Source organism: Olea europaea, chromosome 21, assembly GCF_002742605.1.
Source record: "Olea europaea var. sylvestris chromosome 21, O_europaea_v1, whole genome shotgun sequence".
NCBI lineage: Eukaryota > Viridiplantae > Streptophyta > Magnoliopsida > Lamiales > Oleaceae > Olea > Olea europaea.
Genome location: NC_036257.1, coordinates 16310033 through 16326159, shown reverse-complemented (window position 1 = coordinate 16326159; position 16127 = coordinate 16310033). Strand labels below are relative to the sequence as shown.

At 32.0% G+C, this 16127-nt stretch overlaps 2 protein-coding genes across 2 annotated transcripts; one reads left to right on the top strand and one right to left on the bottom strand.

Moving 5' to 3' along the window:
• The first annotated feature begins 589 nt into the window (after positions 1-589).
• Positions 590-5689, top strand: LOC111370913 (TBC1 domain family member 2B-like). Its single transcript, XM_022992816.1, has 7 exons — positions 590-1560; positions 4039-4155; positions 4274-4452; positions 4538-4631; positions 4717-4794; positions 4877-4978; positions 5323-5689. The coding sequence occupies exons 1-7, from the start codon at positions 1078-1080 to the stop codon at positions 5455-5457; spliced, it is 1188 nt and encodes a 395-aa protein (XP_022848584.1). The 5' UTR covers positions 590-1077; the 3' UTR covers positions 5458-5689.
• Positions 5690-8264: 2575 nt separating this feature from the next.
• Positions 8265-14771, bottom strand: LOC111370203 (N-acetyltransferase 9-like protein). The gene is made up of 7 exons (XM_022991890.1): positions 14580-14771; positions 14445-14480; positions 9914-10069; positions 9700-9771; positions 9043-9130; positions 8493-8568; positions 8265-8408 (listed from the first exon to the last, which is right to left on the bottom strand). Exons 2-7 carry the CDS (start codon positions 14461-14463, stop codon positions 8265-8267), a joined length of 555 nt encoding a protein of 184 aa, XP_022847658.1. The 5' UTR covers positions 14464-14480; positions 14580-14771.
• Positions 14772-16127: the final 1356 nt, after the last annotated feature.

Here is a 16127-nt window from a genome sequence, read left to right as displayed (position 1 = left end):
AGATGTTGTCCGACCCACAGGCCGGCTAGTCAGCAGGTCCTTGAGCCTAGAATCTTGGGCTTGGCTCAACTCTCCTAACTAAAAATCAAGCTCAACTAGGACTTGAGCTCGACCGAATGCTTGTTCGAGCCGATTCATCGAGTCAACAAATAGTCTAGATCCATTAGCATTCCTTATTCAAAATTGATTATTTTTGAAATGTTTTGTATCATGTTTCAAAACGATGAAGTTCGTATCATTCTTTTCAATTCTCAAGTTACTATTGATAATACAATTGATAATTATTATTTAACTTTACCATTCACAATTCATTATTGCTTTCAAATCTTCTACTATTCTACAATAATTTCATGTTGATCTTTTCATCCATACGCTTTGTTTCAAAGTACTTATTTCCATATATATAATATGAGACTGTTTCTTAACTTTGAAATTAATTAATTTTAAGTTATTTAATCATTATGTCCTAATTAATTTATATGGATAATAATTAATGCGAGAAACCAAAGATAACTCCACGTGGAATCACCGGTAAATGGTGACCACGCCAATTGCTTATTCTCCATCAAAATTCAAACCATTAACATTATTAAAAAAAGCTTCTCTTTGATTTTTCTCTAACGTCAAATTCCAACCACACTACTGATTCTTCATTCTCGACTCTCCTTATTGTAGAATTCAGACCACGGATCTTTCTTCATCTCTCTAAATTTAGGAATTTTATTTTTCTTTTTCCCTTTATCCCTCTTCCTTCTGTTTTTTCTTCTTCCTTTTTGGCAAATTTTCTTCTTACGTTTTGAGTTGGTGTTAGAGTTTCTGAATACTATTATTTAATTTTGAAAGAACCCATATAGAAAGATTCAAACTTTCCAATTTTTAGTCCAAGGGCCCAAATACCATAGAGACGGATTCTTTCCAAATCTTCAAAAATTTACCGTTATATGATTTCGTTCATGTAGTAATTCGACGATCCGGGTTATCTTGATCTCTCCCATAATCTGATTCTATTGTTCTTGATCTGTCCACCATCTGTTGTGTGTAATAATCTCAAGAATATACATTATTATCCATAAGAATATGATGTATGGAAGCACCCACAGCAAGATAGACCTGGCAATTGAATACCAAGCGCAGGTACCCGCACTGAGGCCAAGCATTCGTGCAAGAAGGGCAAACATAACGGTCAAATTTCAAGATCTGTATGGTTTCACAGTGGAAGGCAATGTGGATGATGTCAATGTGTTGAACGAGGTGAGAGAGAAGGTGAGAGAACAGGGCAGGGTATGGTGGTCATTAGAGGCTAGCAAAGGTGTAAATTGGTATTTGCAGACTCAATTGAACTCAACCCTCAAATCTTCGCTCAAATTCTCTGTTTTGGTCAATGCTATAACGCTTAAGAGGCTAATTAGAAAGGGTATCCCACCAAGCTTGAGGCCTAAGGTCTGGTTTTCCTTATCGGGGGCTGCCAAGAAGAAGTCCACCGTTCCTGAGAGCTATTACAATGACTTGACTGGTGCAGTCGAGGATAAGGTTACCCCAGCCACGAAACAGATTGATCAAGTGAGAATCTATTTTTCATTGAAATCATTATGAATTATTAATCGATCATTGGAATTGGAAAATTGTTTTGCTTTTCATTCTTGTGCAAAGGTGCCTTGACTACTCCATTAGAAGTTTAGCAAAAGAGTCTGTCACATGATTACGAATTTAGTAATTTTGATTTAATGGTTTATAATTCAAATTAAATTGTTGGGCAGCATTACAACCATTGCTCATGGCTCACTCTGTTATTTGTGATTATGCTCTCGTAATGTTTTTCTATCAATTATGCACATTAGAATGAGTAACACATTTCGAGCAAGGGGGAAAGACGAAAGCAATGATTAGTGGAAGTAATTGAAATTAGAATGGTGAATTATCAGGACAATGCCATGGTCTAAGATGCTGTGATAAAGTCGTTTGACGTTATGTTGCACATTCGGAGTCTTACTTCCATGAAGATTTTTTGAACAACTAATAGGGGATAGTTGTTGGGAAAAATTTGGAAAGTGCGGACTTTGTGAATTTACGTTTTAACAGGATTCTTTAACTTTGGATCAACGAATCAGGTTTAACGTATTTAGGTAAGAACAAGTTTGAAGTGCAAGTTTTCAAGAAAGCTTTCAATAGTATTTACCACCAGATTGTTTCTTTTCTGTTGGAAATACCGTGAGTTCCATTGGAAATTTTGTAGTTCTAAAATTACAAAACTGTTTCTTTTCTATCTTCTGAAAACAGAAATGTGTTGTATGATTCCATATAAAGGAGTTAAAACTTTGAACAATAATACTAGCGCCATGATCTTCCTTATAAGTCAATCTGTATCCTATGTTGGTCTGATGGAGTTAATTTAACCCTGTTAGTTTCCTTCTGAGAGTTCTCTGTGTGTGTGTGTGTGTGTGTTGGATGGGGGGTGGTGTGGATTGTGGGCATGTGCATGGAGCAAGGAAGACTTTTTTATGCATTTAATGCTTTGGTGATTGATATTCCTAACTATTTAGTGTTAAGGGTGCTAGCTGTCCTCAACATTAAGGTTTTCTCTCCAGGAAAAAAGAAGTCAATGTGAAATCACCCATTTACTTTCTTTTTCGTTTTCACTGCATATATTCATTTGTTTACATAGATAACTTCTGAAACATAATTCACCCTTCCTGTTTTTATGTTGATTAATATTTGGCACTTGAGTTCGTTGACTTGACTCAATCTTATTAATGAAAATTGTGATATAATCTAACTCACTGTTACATATAAAATTCAGTTGTTCAAGAACGGTTGATATTGTGAGGGACATTCTTGTGGTAAATTTCAAAGGAAATAATACCTGTGTATTGACATGCATGCATGTGTATGCTACGTGTATAGTTTTCTTATTACCATGAACAGAAGATGTCTTCTATTAGTAAGCCATGTTTCTAATTGAATGTTAGCTATTAATTCAATTCTGTTTTTGTCTTCTTTTCTTGTTTGCCAATGGAATTTCGGTGTTCATTTTCATTTTATTTTGCAATTCCTACACATGAAAAGTCAGCATTCACATTGAGACCTTGATAAACGGTCTCTTCAAGTACAATAGATGTTCTTTATATCTGCTTAATGAAAAGTTGCATGAACATGCTAATGTGATCTTTTCCCTTATTTCCTGTTATTCTTGTTTGTTTCTTAAATTATAGCAGGCAGTTGGGATGTCAGGAAGAAGAGAGGTTTTGATGGGGGAATACAAGTCAAGATGTTCGCCATATGTCTATGTAGATTTTGTGAAAGCAGTTAATGTAGTATGGATCAGATTAATTAATAGAGAATCATTTACTATTGTTGAGGCATGTTATAGAGATATATAGAGATATATAGAGATATCAGAGCCAAATGAACTCATCCATAAGTTTACTCCACATTTTTTACTGGGAGTACAAGTCAGGATGGTCGCCATATGTTGCTGTGGATTTTGTGAAATGGTTAATGTAGTACATAGGTCAGACTAATTAATCGAGAACCATTTGCTATTGTTAAGGGATGTTACAGAGATATCAGACTTCAAAATTTTAATGGTAAATTAGGGAATGACAAAGAAAAATTAAAACAAGATGAAGTTATCATGAAAGGAATAGTCACTTGCAATTCAAAAAAGAGATGCCTCTGGACCTAGCCGAAAGTAGCCAGCTCCTATTTATTTGGACGAAAGTTTACTGAATTGTATCTAAAGTATCAAAGATCTACCACTAGCATAACTCCTAGCTGCTTAGAGGATGTAATTGCAATTTCAATGATCATGGTATTAGAAAAATTGGCGTACGTCACCATCCTATAGCACATCTTACTGGGATAGAGGATGTAATTGCAAGCAAGCTACTAGATATTTGCTAATGACAACCAAAGTAGTGGGAAGTTTGTCTGTTTTATTTATATCACAATCTTTCAATCTTAGATGCATATTTGTTTATTTAGTTATCTTTGCGTTCCTACACTTTCAAAATCACGTGTACTAACAATGCATGAATGCAGGACCTGCCTCGAACTTTCCCTGGTCACCCATGGTTGGACACTCCTGAAGGTCATTCTGCTCTTAGGCGTGTTCTTGTTGGTTATTCATTCCGCGATTCTGATGTTGGTTATTGTCAGGTGGATTTTCTTTTCGCATTAATAATATATAATAGTACATGCTTTTACCCGAAGAGTTCTCTTTAACTTTTGAGTATATTTGGCTGGATGGAGCCTAACTAAAAGAATTACGGTGTAGGGTTTAAATTATGTTGCAGCACTGTTATTGCTAGTGATGAAAACAGAAGAAGATGCTTTCTGGATGCTCGCTGTTCTCTTAGAAGATGTGTTAGTTAATGATTGTTATACTTATAACTTATCTGGATGCCATGTTGAACAAAGAGTGTTTAAAGATCTGCTGACCAAAAAGTGTCCAAGGTCTACTCTCTTTTCTCTCATCTGATGCTGATATATTTTTATATTTTTAACTTTTTGTGATATTTTAAAGTTGGAGAATATACAGGATAGCTGCTCATTTGGAAGCTATGGAGTTTGATGTTTCTCTTGTTTCCACAGAGTGGTTCTTATGTCTATTCTCTAAAAGCTTGCCATCAGAGGTTAGACTACCTTTCACTTTGTTCTCTTATACATTAAATATATTAACACCTCATTGCTAACAATTTTTCCGTCTGTTAATCGAAGACAACTCTGCGGGTATGGGATGTTCTTTTCTACGAAGGGGGCAAGGTTCTGTTTAATGTAGCATTAGCAATTTTCAAGGTGACAGACTTGTTTTCCTTCTTGTTTTTTCGTTTTGATTTCAGCTGAATAATGGAAAGTGAAGACTTTTTGATGAATGCAGATGAATGAAGAAGAGTTGCTCATGACACATCACGTTGGCGATGTGATTAATATTATACACAGAACCACTCGTCATCTTTTCGATCCTGATGAATTATTAACGGTAACAACCCCCTCCATACTCACTTATATTCCTCGTGTCAAGGAAATCTGTCTGTGGGCTAATTACTATATCGATCATCTTTTGTCCCCTTGTGGTATAAGAGAGCCAAGGGGAATTGATAAGAGCACCGTACTCGTATTCTTCCCCGGTGGAAGGGTAATGAACGATAGAAATTAAGGAAAAGTTTTCTGAAGAGCACGTATCTGATGGCATAATAGTTTTTTTACCGTGTTTTTTTTCTTGCTTTATGTTCATGGCGAATGAAAAGTTGTGATGTGAGTCGGGTAGTATTCACTTTCAAGTGATCAGTTGTGACGGTAATTTGTTTAACATTTGTGTGGTAGGTTGCCTTTGATAAGATTGGGTTTATGACAACGACGACCATATCAAAGGAACGGAAAAAGCAGGAATCGGCAGTGCTGGCAGAGCTCGATCAGAGATTAAGACGGCTAAATTCTGTGAATGAGGACGACAAATAACAGAGGTTTGAGGGCATTTGTAGCTTCAAATTCATAGTTGGTGTAAGTATGAATTGCAAATTTTGAGTTATTAGGGGTTAACTTATATGATGGCACTTGAAATATGATACTCGAGGAGGGTATTTGTGTTATACTCGAACGCGTAGCTAATGAGTTACGTGAAAATGTATCTCCCGACTTGATTGAGAAACTGTAAGGATTCAATTGAATTTTAAGCCTCTTTTTTCCGTTCTTTCCCATTATTTTTTCTATGGTATTCCTTTTCGAGAGATGATATAGTGACAGGGCCTGGGGACAAGCCTTGTGACAGGGGGCTAAGGTGATCTGAATTCAGATGCCACCTCAACCCCTTGTCACAAGGCCTGTTCTCGGCCCTGTCCATTTAGCATTAATCTTCATTTTTAATCACACGTTTTTCATTAAAATAATATTATACGCAAATCAAAAAATATTTCTTTTTTCTTAACCATACATTTTTCATCAATTTACAGTTTCATAATACATTACAAAAAATTAATGGAGCTCAAACGGGCCTAAGTAAATCGTCTTTCATTTGTTCATTCATTTTCAAAGTTTCTCGTATGCCTTTCGCCTATGAACTAGTTAATGTTGTAGTTTGGGTCCAAATAGGGATGGCAACAGGTGACCCTCTTGGTACCCCCAATAAGGATTCGCAGGAGGCGGGGTTGGATTAAAATATTTTCATTTATTACTTTCTCATTTATTTATTTTATCAATGTCACTATCTTTTTTCGCATCATTTACTAAAATTATGGTCTCATTATTTACTATTCTAGCAAAATCACCCATCAGAGTCATCGTATTTTTTAAAATATTTAAAATTGAAAACATAAAAGAATAGGATAAATTAAGAATAAGGGTCAAGACGAGGATCATGTTCCCGATTACTACCACAATTCCTTGACCAAAAATTGGGTGACTTCCAACTCCAATCAAATTTACCCTTTAATCTACAATAATACTCATATTTTTCACAAAATTCTCTCTAATTGTTACAACTTCTAAAAATCTCTCAATATTTTGTCTAATTATTTCAGTTTTTTTTAACCTTCAATTAACTTTCGTTTTAATTTATTTTATTATGTATTATCTAAAAAATCTGTTAATTACTGCACTTTTAAGTTTTGTTGTCCGTCTTTATTATTATTTTCCATAAAATGGATTGTTTAGTATTGATGTACTTATTTATTTATTATGAGAAATTCAATTTATATAATAATTACACTACACAAATGAACATCATTTTATGTAAGCCTCCTAATTGAGAAACTCAATTTGTCAATGTCGTCGAAGTAGGATCAGACAGCTGGTTTGATCAATAAAATCGAGAAACGATCCAATTTTAAGAAGCAAGTTCATTCAATTAATTCTCGATATGTCATCAGTAATTAATATGTTATCTTAAATCTATCCTAATTAAATTCACCGCTAAGCAAAATATTAAAAGATAATAATTTCTTAAAATAAATGAAGAATGCATGGTTCAATTAGAAATTTACTTTGTAGTTTTCTTTTACTAGCGGTCGACTTTCAATTCTGATTCAACCATTTGGCTCATGTTTTTTCAACTTTTTTCGAGTCAATGTTCAGGTCGATTTAAAACGTTTAAAATTATAGGGAATGATGAAGATATGTGAAAAGAGTTAATTTCTTGTTGCTTGTATTGTATGACAACGAATAAAGTAATTGCAAACTAAATTTTAGTGTGTAAATTGTTTAAAAATTGAAAATTAAGTTTGGAAAAGGTAACGGCGCAGGTCATTTAAAGCCTCCTAGTGACAAACTGATACTTGAACACTATCATAAGCTCAACGTTTATCTCGTAAATTTAGATAATCTAAATTAGTAAACCTGATATTCATTCCTTTTTAATCGAATATCGTTCTCTATTTATAGCTGAAAACAAGAGAAAAATTAGAGCAGTTCATATAATAGCAAAAAGAAAATTAACTTTCACTCAATTTCAAAAGTGCATTTTATGGAAAACTTGTCCTGTGTGAGTAAAGTGATTCCTAAGGTTATAGCTATAATATGTATAACTGGAAAGTGACATAGCATCGACATGCTTGAAAACTGAAAGCGAGTTATCTAAATTAGTACTGAGAAGCAAACTAGCACAATTTCCAGCACATTATAGAACCCTTACAAGGTTCTCACAGAGAGGTGGGGTCGAAAAAAAATTCTTCATTTTTTATTACATCGGGACCCACGTGGGACCGACCCCATGTGAGGGGTCGACCCCATGTGAGGAGTCGATAAAACCTCTGTAAAAAAAAAAAACTCTATACACAGAGCTTTAACCTTTTAGCTAACAAGAGTTGACATGTGAGGGACAATCAAACGAGGGCAATACGTCTTAGGTTGACACAATATGAAGAGATTGGATACTCTTTTCACTATTCAATTGATTAATCGTGGCGTGTGCGCATTTATTAAAGTTCCTTTTCCTCTTTAGCACAACATACCATGTAATTGTCATATTGGATAATATAAGAATACCAATGTTTGTTTTCTCCATACATTTTGAGGGTCAAATATTTCTAATCCCTAGAAGATGTTGACTATGCTAAGAACGATTATAGTATATCCAACTCGACAGTGGTAGACGTTCCAATAAAATTTGTTAATTTGCTTAAAGAGTTTCAAGGACAAAGAAGGCTATGCCAATATTCCTATGAACTCACCATATTTACTCCATGAACTTCATATACCTTACAATCATCGCACCCAAAGGCATCAAAACCACCATATTAACCACGTCAAGAACTTATAGCAAGTTCATACTTTTACCATTTCAATACATAGTAGACTGTCTCCGTCAATGTGATGATTAGAAGAGCTTTCAAAGGAGGTTGGCCTAACATAACTTTTTTAGAAAACTCTTCCACAAGAAGAATAAGCAAAACCCCAGCCAAACAGGCCATAGTCTCCTTTACATATTTAAGCAGAAGAGTTGTAACAGATGGAATAAAATCTAACCAGCAGTCAACCTGAATTGCTTAAGGAAACTATACAAATAAAACAAGCTTTCGTGAACTAGACAATTTCATAGGATGGCAAAGCCTGACTGGGATGCAAATGTAAACTCCCCTTCAGATTCCAGACAGCTCAACAGGTAGCATACTCATAAATCTCTTTATTATTGCAATTCTATTGATTTGAGAAATCAAATCAGGATGAGGTAAATATATTTGTAACAACAGAGGTCAGAAGATGCAATCACTGTTATGCTAATCTACAGATTAGTATTTTATTTCTATTTCTGAGAGCAAAAATTTGTGAGTGTCGTGAATTTCGCTGCAACATTCTTGTCAATTCCATCCAAATAATTGAAGCCAATGGATATTTCTAAAAGAAATTAAATAAGTTCTTTTAGGTACTTAATTGATATTCCTAACTTTCAGCATAATGAATAATAGCAGAAAAGAAGGAACTTTTCATGCATTGCTTTTATGGACCTGAACAAAAGTTAAAAACTGAAAGCTGAGCAATTTTTATTAAAATGAAAAAGGAAGAAGTGCTACAACAGAGAAAAATGAATTATTATATTTAGAAGGGAAATACCTTTTTAGTTCAGCAATCATTATTTCAATCTCAGCCATTTGGGGGTCATCCATGTCATTCATATATATATTCACATCACCAACCATGGCTGAAACAGAAAATTACAAACAAGAATGGTATAGTATAGGGTAGCGGAACCAAAAGCAGAAAATCTTTCTTTTCAACCATTTATTATCAAAATTTTGATATGTTGAAACATGGTAATAAGCCAAAATTACATGTCTTTATCCCAAAGGCATTACAGCTTGAACAATGAAGAAATATACTCTCATTCCAGTGCTTCTGTCATTTGTGTGAAAATTATTGTCCTTTTCTTGTATAAATTGGAACATAAAAAATCAATAACTACAAACATCCCCTCTGATCCAAAGAAGAATTCAAATGTTTTCAACAGCCTCCAAGCTATAACTAGCCATGAGGCTTCTATTAATACCCAAAAAAAATTCAAGCCACACAACATAAAGGATCTTATACTTTAGAAAAAAATAATAAATAAATAATATCTGAAACTCGAACTCATTAAAGAAGAAGAATGCCTCAAATTGAACAATTAGCCTATGGTAATCATATATTGCACCATGATACGCCAGGATTAGATGACACTATTTGTGAATTCAGAGTAGAAATAATAATAATGATGACGAAGATGATGACCACCTTCAACATGGGGATCTCCAGGAATGAAGTCTCCAACAACCAATTCTTTGTCCAGTACTATAAAAGTCCGCTCTGCAAAAACAGAAGCCAACTACAAAAATCATCCTTATTCTTTTCTCTGATTTTGCTTGAAAAGTAAAGACAACCTAAAGTTAAATCGAAACCCTCAAAAATTTACTAAGCAATGATAATTATACAGGTATATTATGCATACTGAGGGGGTCTTGTGTCCAGGAGACTTGCATGTCAAATTCTTGTTCAAGTGTGAGGGGCTCGGAAGCTGTGGCTTCGAGGATGGCAGGATCTTGCATCCAATCATGGTATTTAGGCACGTGCTCTCTCATGTAAGGTACCAGTATCACCTTTTCGCCTTCATCCTATCTTTATCAGTACCTACAAAAAATTTACACCTCAGAATTAACATTATACACTCAAGCTACTTAAATTCATCTCGTATATAGCAGTTTTGGCAAGCAATCAATTGATCTATACCCCAAAATGAGTTGAGAAATTTTCTTTGATGCTTTAAATCAACCACTAGATAAGGACACAAATGGCATGAAATTCTTCTTTCAATTGGGACGTTTAAGGTTTTATAAGGTGGCGTGTTCAATCGAAACTTTTAAAGATTTTGATGGACATTTTTTAAATAATGATTTTTATGAATTTCGTTGATCTTTTCAAAATTTGTATGAAATTAGGAAAAGTAGTAGACTTCTATGAGTTTTCATTTTGAAATTTTTATAAAATTTCGTTAAATTCAAAAGACTTTTGAAAACTTTTATTTAAAATAGAATTCACATGAATTTGGTGTGAAATTATTATATACGAAGTGTTAGTTTTCATAATTTCCTTTTTCATTCTTAGTTTTCATAATGTCCTTTTTCATTCCCCTTCTTCTTCCCATATAATAAGAAAAATTGAAAAAATAAAAATTTAAGACCTTAATTAAATAATTAATAATTAAAACTATACATATATATAGTTTTCCATATAAAATTTTATAATTTACTAAAAAATAATATTTTTTACAAAAAAAATGAATGAAAAAGGAAAAAAATGTTACGAGAATCCAATTTAATTTTTTCATAAAAAATAGTGATAAATAATAAGGGAGAGAAAGAAAAATAAATGGAATGTAATAAATAGAAAAAAAATAAATTTTAACATATCCATAGAAGGTTAAAGGAAAAAAAGATTAGAAAAAAAATGCTTTTTTTTTTTTTTTGAAAGTCTTCCAAAATCTTGTGACTAATGAAAGAAAAATTTTAAGATATTATATAAGGACTTTTTGCCTAAAAGTTAGTACTCCAGAGACTTTTATAAAAGTCTCTACAAGTCATTAAATTTGAATACCCCAAGACTTATAGAGATTTCTAAAAAAAATTAATTAAATACACCGTAACTTTTAGAGACTTTTTAAAAGTCTATAAAAGTCTTAATTGAATACACCGTGACTTTTAGTGAGTCTCAAAAAGTCTCAATTGAATACCTCTAAACTTTTTAAATTCGAAAAGTAATTAAAAGTTTCAATTGAATACACCCCCTTAAGTGATAATTTTGTAGATTTGGTAGAGTTTTATAGATTTGTAGAAAATTAGTGAAAGTTTTTCGTAAGACTTCTGTGGATTTTTATTTTAAAATTTTTATTGAATTCTAAAGGTTGTCGAAAATTTTCATTTGAAATATAATTCACGTAGATTTAGTATAATTGTGTGAATTTCTCACATATTAGGTGTTAGTTCCACAATTCTTCATAGTATTATTTCCCACAATTCATCATTCTTTCCATTCTTCTTCCAACTTCCAATATTAAAAATATTTGAAAAAATAAAAATTTAAGACCTTAATTAAATAAATAATAATAATAATTATATATATGTGTGTGTGATTCAATATTATTAGTATTGCATACTTTTAAAAATAAATAATTTAATTATAAATTTTTCATATAAAATTTTATAATTCAATAAAAAATAGATATTTTTCACAAAAAAAAAGAATGAAAAACGAAAAAAGTTACAAGAATTCAATTTAATTTTTTTTTATAGAAAATAGAGATAAATAATAGGAGTGAGAAAGAATAAAAAATAGAAATAAATATAATCAATAGAAAAAAATAAATTTTAATCATACATATCCATAAAATATTAAAAGAAAGATTGAAAAAAAAAATTGTGAAAGTCTCCCAAAATCTCGTGAATCATGAGAGACAAATTTTAAGCTTTTATACGAGTATTTTCTACTTAAAAGTCAGTACTCCAGATACTTTTATAAAAGTTTCTAAAAGTTATTAAAATTCGAATACCCCTAGACTTAGAGATTTTTTAAAAAGTCTCAATTGAATGCACCGTGATTTTTAGAGATTTCTTAAAAATTTATAAAAGTCTCAATTAAATACACCGTGACTTTTAAAGAGTCTCAAAAAGTCTCAATTGAATACCTCTAAATTTTTTAAATCCCAAAAAGTCATTAAAAGTCTCAATTGAATACATCCTCCTTAATTTGTGACCTCTCAATATTGGATAAAGATGGAGTTACAGGGGCCTGGTTCACAAGCCCATGCCAGATGAGAGAGGAGGTGGGGATGGGCCCCACCTTTTTTTCTTAAATTGATGTGAGATTCGACCCCCTGTAGTGAGGGGCTTGTACAACCCTGTACACGGAGCTCGGTTAATATTATCACTTAACAAGTCAAAGTCCCATAATCACTTTAATATTGCACAACAAACAAAAATACCCTTTATTGATTATTTGAGATATTTTATTATGGATCGAGCTCCATGTACAGGAGCTGTATAGGCCCCCATGTACAGGAACAAAAAATCGAGGGAATAAGAAATAAGACCTAGTCTGTTCTAATTGTTGTTGCTAGGTCGGCCTATAAATCTGGCACAACTTCCTGGAAATTCCAGCAGTCTTTGAAAATCTTAATTCATTTTGGTACATAAATCTCTTTATTATTGCAATTCTATTGATTTGAGAAATCAAATCAGGATGAGGTAAATATATTTGTAACAACAGAGGTCAGAAGATGCAATCACTGTTATGCTAATCTACAGATTAGTGTTTTATTTCTATTTCTGAGAGCACAATTTTGTGAGTGTCGTGAATTTCGCTGCAACATTCTTGTCAATTCCATCCAAATAATTGAAGCCAATGGATATTTCTAAAAGAAATAACCAAGCTTAGAGCACTTTAGAAAGAATCGTTCTCTAACCAGGAAATCTCTGGAGAGAACAATAAATATTTTTTAGGGTAATAAAATTAAAAGTTAAAGATAAAAAATCTGTCAAAATATTTATAGCAAAAAAATTATTCTCTAAATTTATAAATATTCTTTAGCTGTAAATATGCTCTTAGAAAAATAGGAAATTTCTTGAAGATACTTTTAAGATTCATTGTAAAAAGAAAAAGAAAAAAAAAAGTTATTGGTATTTTTTAATTTCTTCAATTCACTATTTGTTATTTCAAATTAATGAGCTCAAATTCTCGGTATTCATGTACGAATTAATGCGAATAGTTTTATGAAATTACGAGAAATAATCAGAAATCAAAAACTTTTTGTGATCAAACTAAAAAATTATCAATTTGAACCACACCAAGCTAAATTATGCGTGTGTCTGGAAGCAATTGTCAAAAATCCACAAGTGATTTTCCTGTCAAATCATCATGAAATCCTTGAGTATGGTGCATTTATTATTCAAATATATTCTCATATTTGCCCTCAAATTGATTTTGGTAGGTGGGTTGTTGGTTGTATGTAATGGAAGGGCAATTTTAGAAAAGTAGAGCATTATGTGATCTGCCAATGTCAGTAGAATCTATAGGCTTTGAAATAAAAAAATGGCTAACGATCAAATTTGTAATTAGAAGTTGCTTAAAATTGTTCCCAGACATACACTAATGAGCTTGAACAATAGGATAAAGTTCACCCATTCCAATTCAATCTAAGCTAGAGTAGTTCATCGTTGTTCACTTCGTCAAAGAAAATCATGTGGTCGTGTGATCTACCAATTTTGCTCAATTACTACCATAACGTGAGGCTTCTATTAATACCCAAAAAAATTCAAGCCACACAACATAAAGGATCTTATACTTTAGAAAAAAAAAATAATAAATAAATAATATATGAAACTCGAACTCATTAAAGAAGAAGAATGCCTCAAATTGAACAATTAGCCTATGGTAATCATATATTGCACCATGATACGCCAGGATTAGATGACACTATTTGTGAATTCAGAGTAGAAATAATAATAATGATGACGAAGATGATGACCACCTTCAACATGGGGATCTCCAGGAATGAAGTCTCCAACAACCAATTCTTTGTCCAGTACTATAAAAGTCCGCTCTGCAAAAACAGAAGCCAACTACAAAAATCATCTTTATTCTTTTCTCTGATTTTGCTTGAAAAGTAAAGACAACCTAGAGTTAAATCGAAACCCTCAAAAATTTACCAAGCAATGATAATTATACAGGTATATTATGCATACTGAGGGGGTCTTGTGTCCAGGAGACTTGCATGTCAAATTCTTGTTCAAGTGTGAGGGGCTCGGAAATCATCCACATGAACTTGAAACAATGACTTTTATATTTGTAGAGTCGTTTCACTACAGCATGACAAAAGATTTAAAAAAAAGGTTTAATAATCTGTCATTTTTTCCTCTTTTTTCTGTATCGCTGCTCGGTAGAGATGCATCGTACATTTTTTTTTTTTTTTTTTTAACTAGCCTTTTCGCCTTCCAAGCTCGCCTTCATCCTATCTTTATCAGTACCTACAAAAGATTTACACCTCAGAATTAACATTATACACTCAAGCTACTTAAATTCATCTCGTATATAGCAGTTTTGGCAAGCCATCAATTGATCTATACCCCAAAATGAGTTGAGAAATTTTCTTTGATGCTTTAAATCAAACACTAGAGAAGCACACAAATGGCAGGAAATTTTCTTTCAATTGGGACTTTGAAGGAATTTTATCAAGTGATTGACTTTTGTAGATTTGGTACATTTTTATAGATTTGTGCGAAGTTAGTTAAAGTATTTGATAGACTTCCATGGAATATCACTTTAAAATTTTTATAATCTTTTGTAGAATTTTAAAGACTTTTGAAATTTTTCATTTGAAATATAATTCATTTGGATCTAGTATAATTATGTGAAATTCTCACGTATCAGGTGGTACTTCCACAATCTTCCATCCTTTCCATTCTTCTTCCAATATTAAAAATATTTGAGAAAATAAAAATTTAAGATTTTAATTAAATAAATAATAATAAAAATTATACATATATATGATTCAATATTATTAGTATAATATACTTTTAAAAATAAATTATTTAATTATAAACTTTTCATATAATATTTTATAATTTAATAAAAAATAGATATTTTTTACAAAAATAAAGAACGAAAAAAAGAAAAAAGTTACAAGAATTCAATTTAATTTTTTTTCATAGAAAATAGAGATAAATAATAAGATAGAGAAAGAATAAAAAATAGAAATAAATATAATCAATAAAAAAATAAATTTTAATCATACATGTCCATAAAATATTAAAGAAATAAAGATTGAAAAAAAATTGTGAAAGTCTCCCAAAATCTCGTGATTCATGAGAAACAAATTTTAAAATTTTATATGAGTATTTTTTATTTAAAAGTTAGTGCTTCAGAGACTTTTATAAAAGTTTTTAAAAGTTATTAAAATTCGAATACCCCTAAACTTATAGAGACTTTTAAAAAATCTGAATTGAATACACCGAAATTTTTATAGACTTCTTAAAAGTCTATAAAAGTTTCAATTAAATACACCGTGATTTTTATAGAGTCTAAAAAAATCTCAATTGAATATCTCTAAACTTTTTAAATCTCAAAAAGTGATTAAAAGTTTCAGTTGAATACATCCCCTTAATTTTTAACCTCTTAATATTGGAAAAAGATGGAGTTACAGGGCCTGTGAGAGAGGAGGTCAGGGCGGGCCCCACCTTTTTTTTAAAAAAAAATTCTATGAGATTCGACCCCCTGCAGTGAGGGGATTGTACAACCTTGTACATGGAGCTCGATCAATATTATCACTTACATGTCAAAGTCACGTAATCACTTTAATATTGCACAATGAACAAAAATACCCTTTATTTTGTATGTGAGAGATTTTATTATGGATCGAGCTCCATGTAAACGAGCTGTACAGGCCCCCTCACTGTAGAGGGTCGAGTCCCATAGCAATTTAAAAAAGAAAAAAAGGGTCCCACCCCCACGTCCTCTCACATCTGGACAGGCCCCCTAACTCAATCTTTTGCCTGTTAGTATTGCCATTTCTGTTGTTAGGGCTTTCATAAATTTTACCATTTAACCAAGCTTAGAGCACTTTAGAAAGAATCATTCTCTAACCAGGAAATCTCCGGAGAGAACAATAAATATTT

Coding starts and splice junctions, on each gene's coding strand:
- LOC111370913 (XM_022992816.1), top strand. CDS start 1,078: ATGATGTATGGAAGCACCCACAGCAAGATAGACCTGGCAATTGAATAC. Junction 4,795..4,876: donor TAGCATTAGCAATTTTCAAG/GTGACAGACTTG, acceptor TGATGAATGCAG/ATGAATGAAGAAGAGTTGCT. Junction 4,979..5,322: donor ATCCTGATGAATTATTAACG/GTAACAACCCCC, acceptor TTTGTGTGGTAG/GTTGCCTTTGATAAGATTGG.
- LOC111370203 (XM_022991890.1), bottom strand. Junction 9,131..9,699: donor TGGAGATCCCCATGTTGAAG/GTGGTCATCATC, acceptor TTTCTGTTTCAG/CCATGGTTGGTGATGTGAAT. Junction 8,569..9,042: donor ATGATTGCTGAACTAAAAAG/GTATTTCCCTTC, acceptor TGGAATCTGAAG/GGGAGTTTACATTTGCATCC.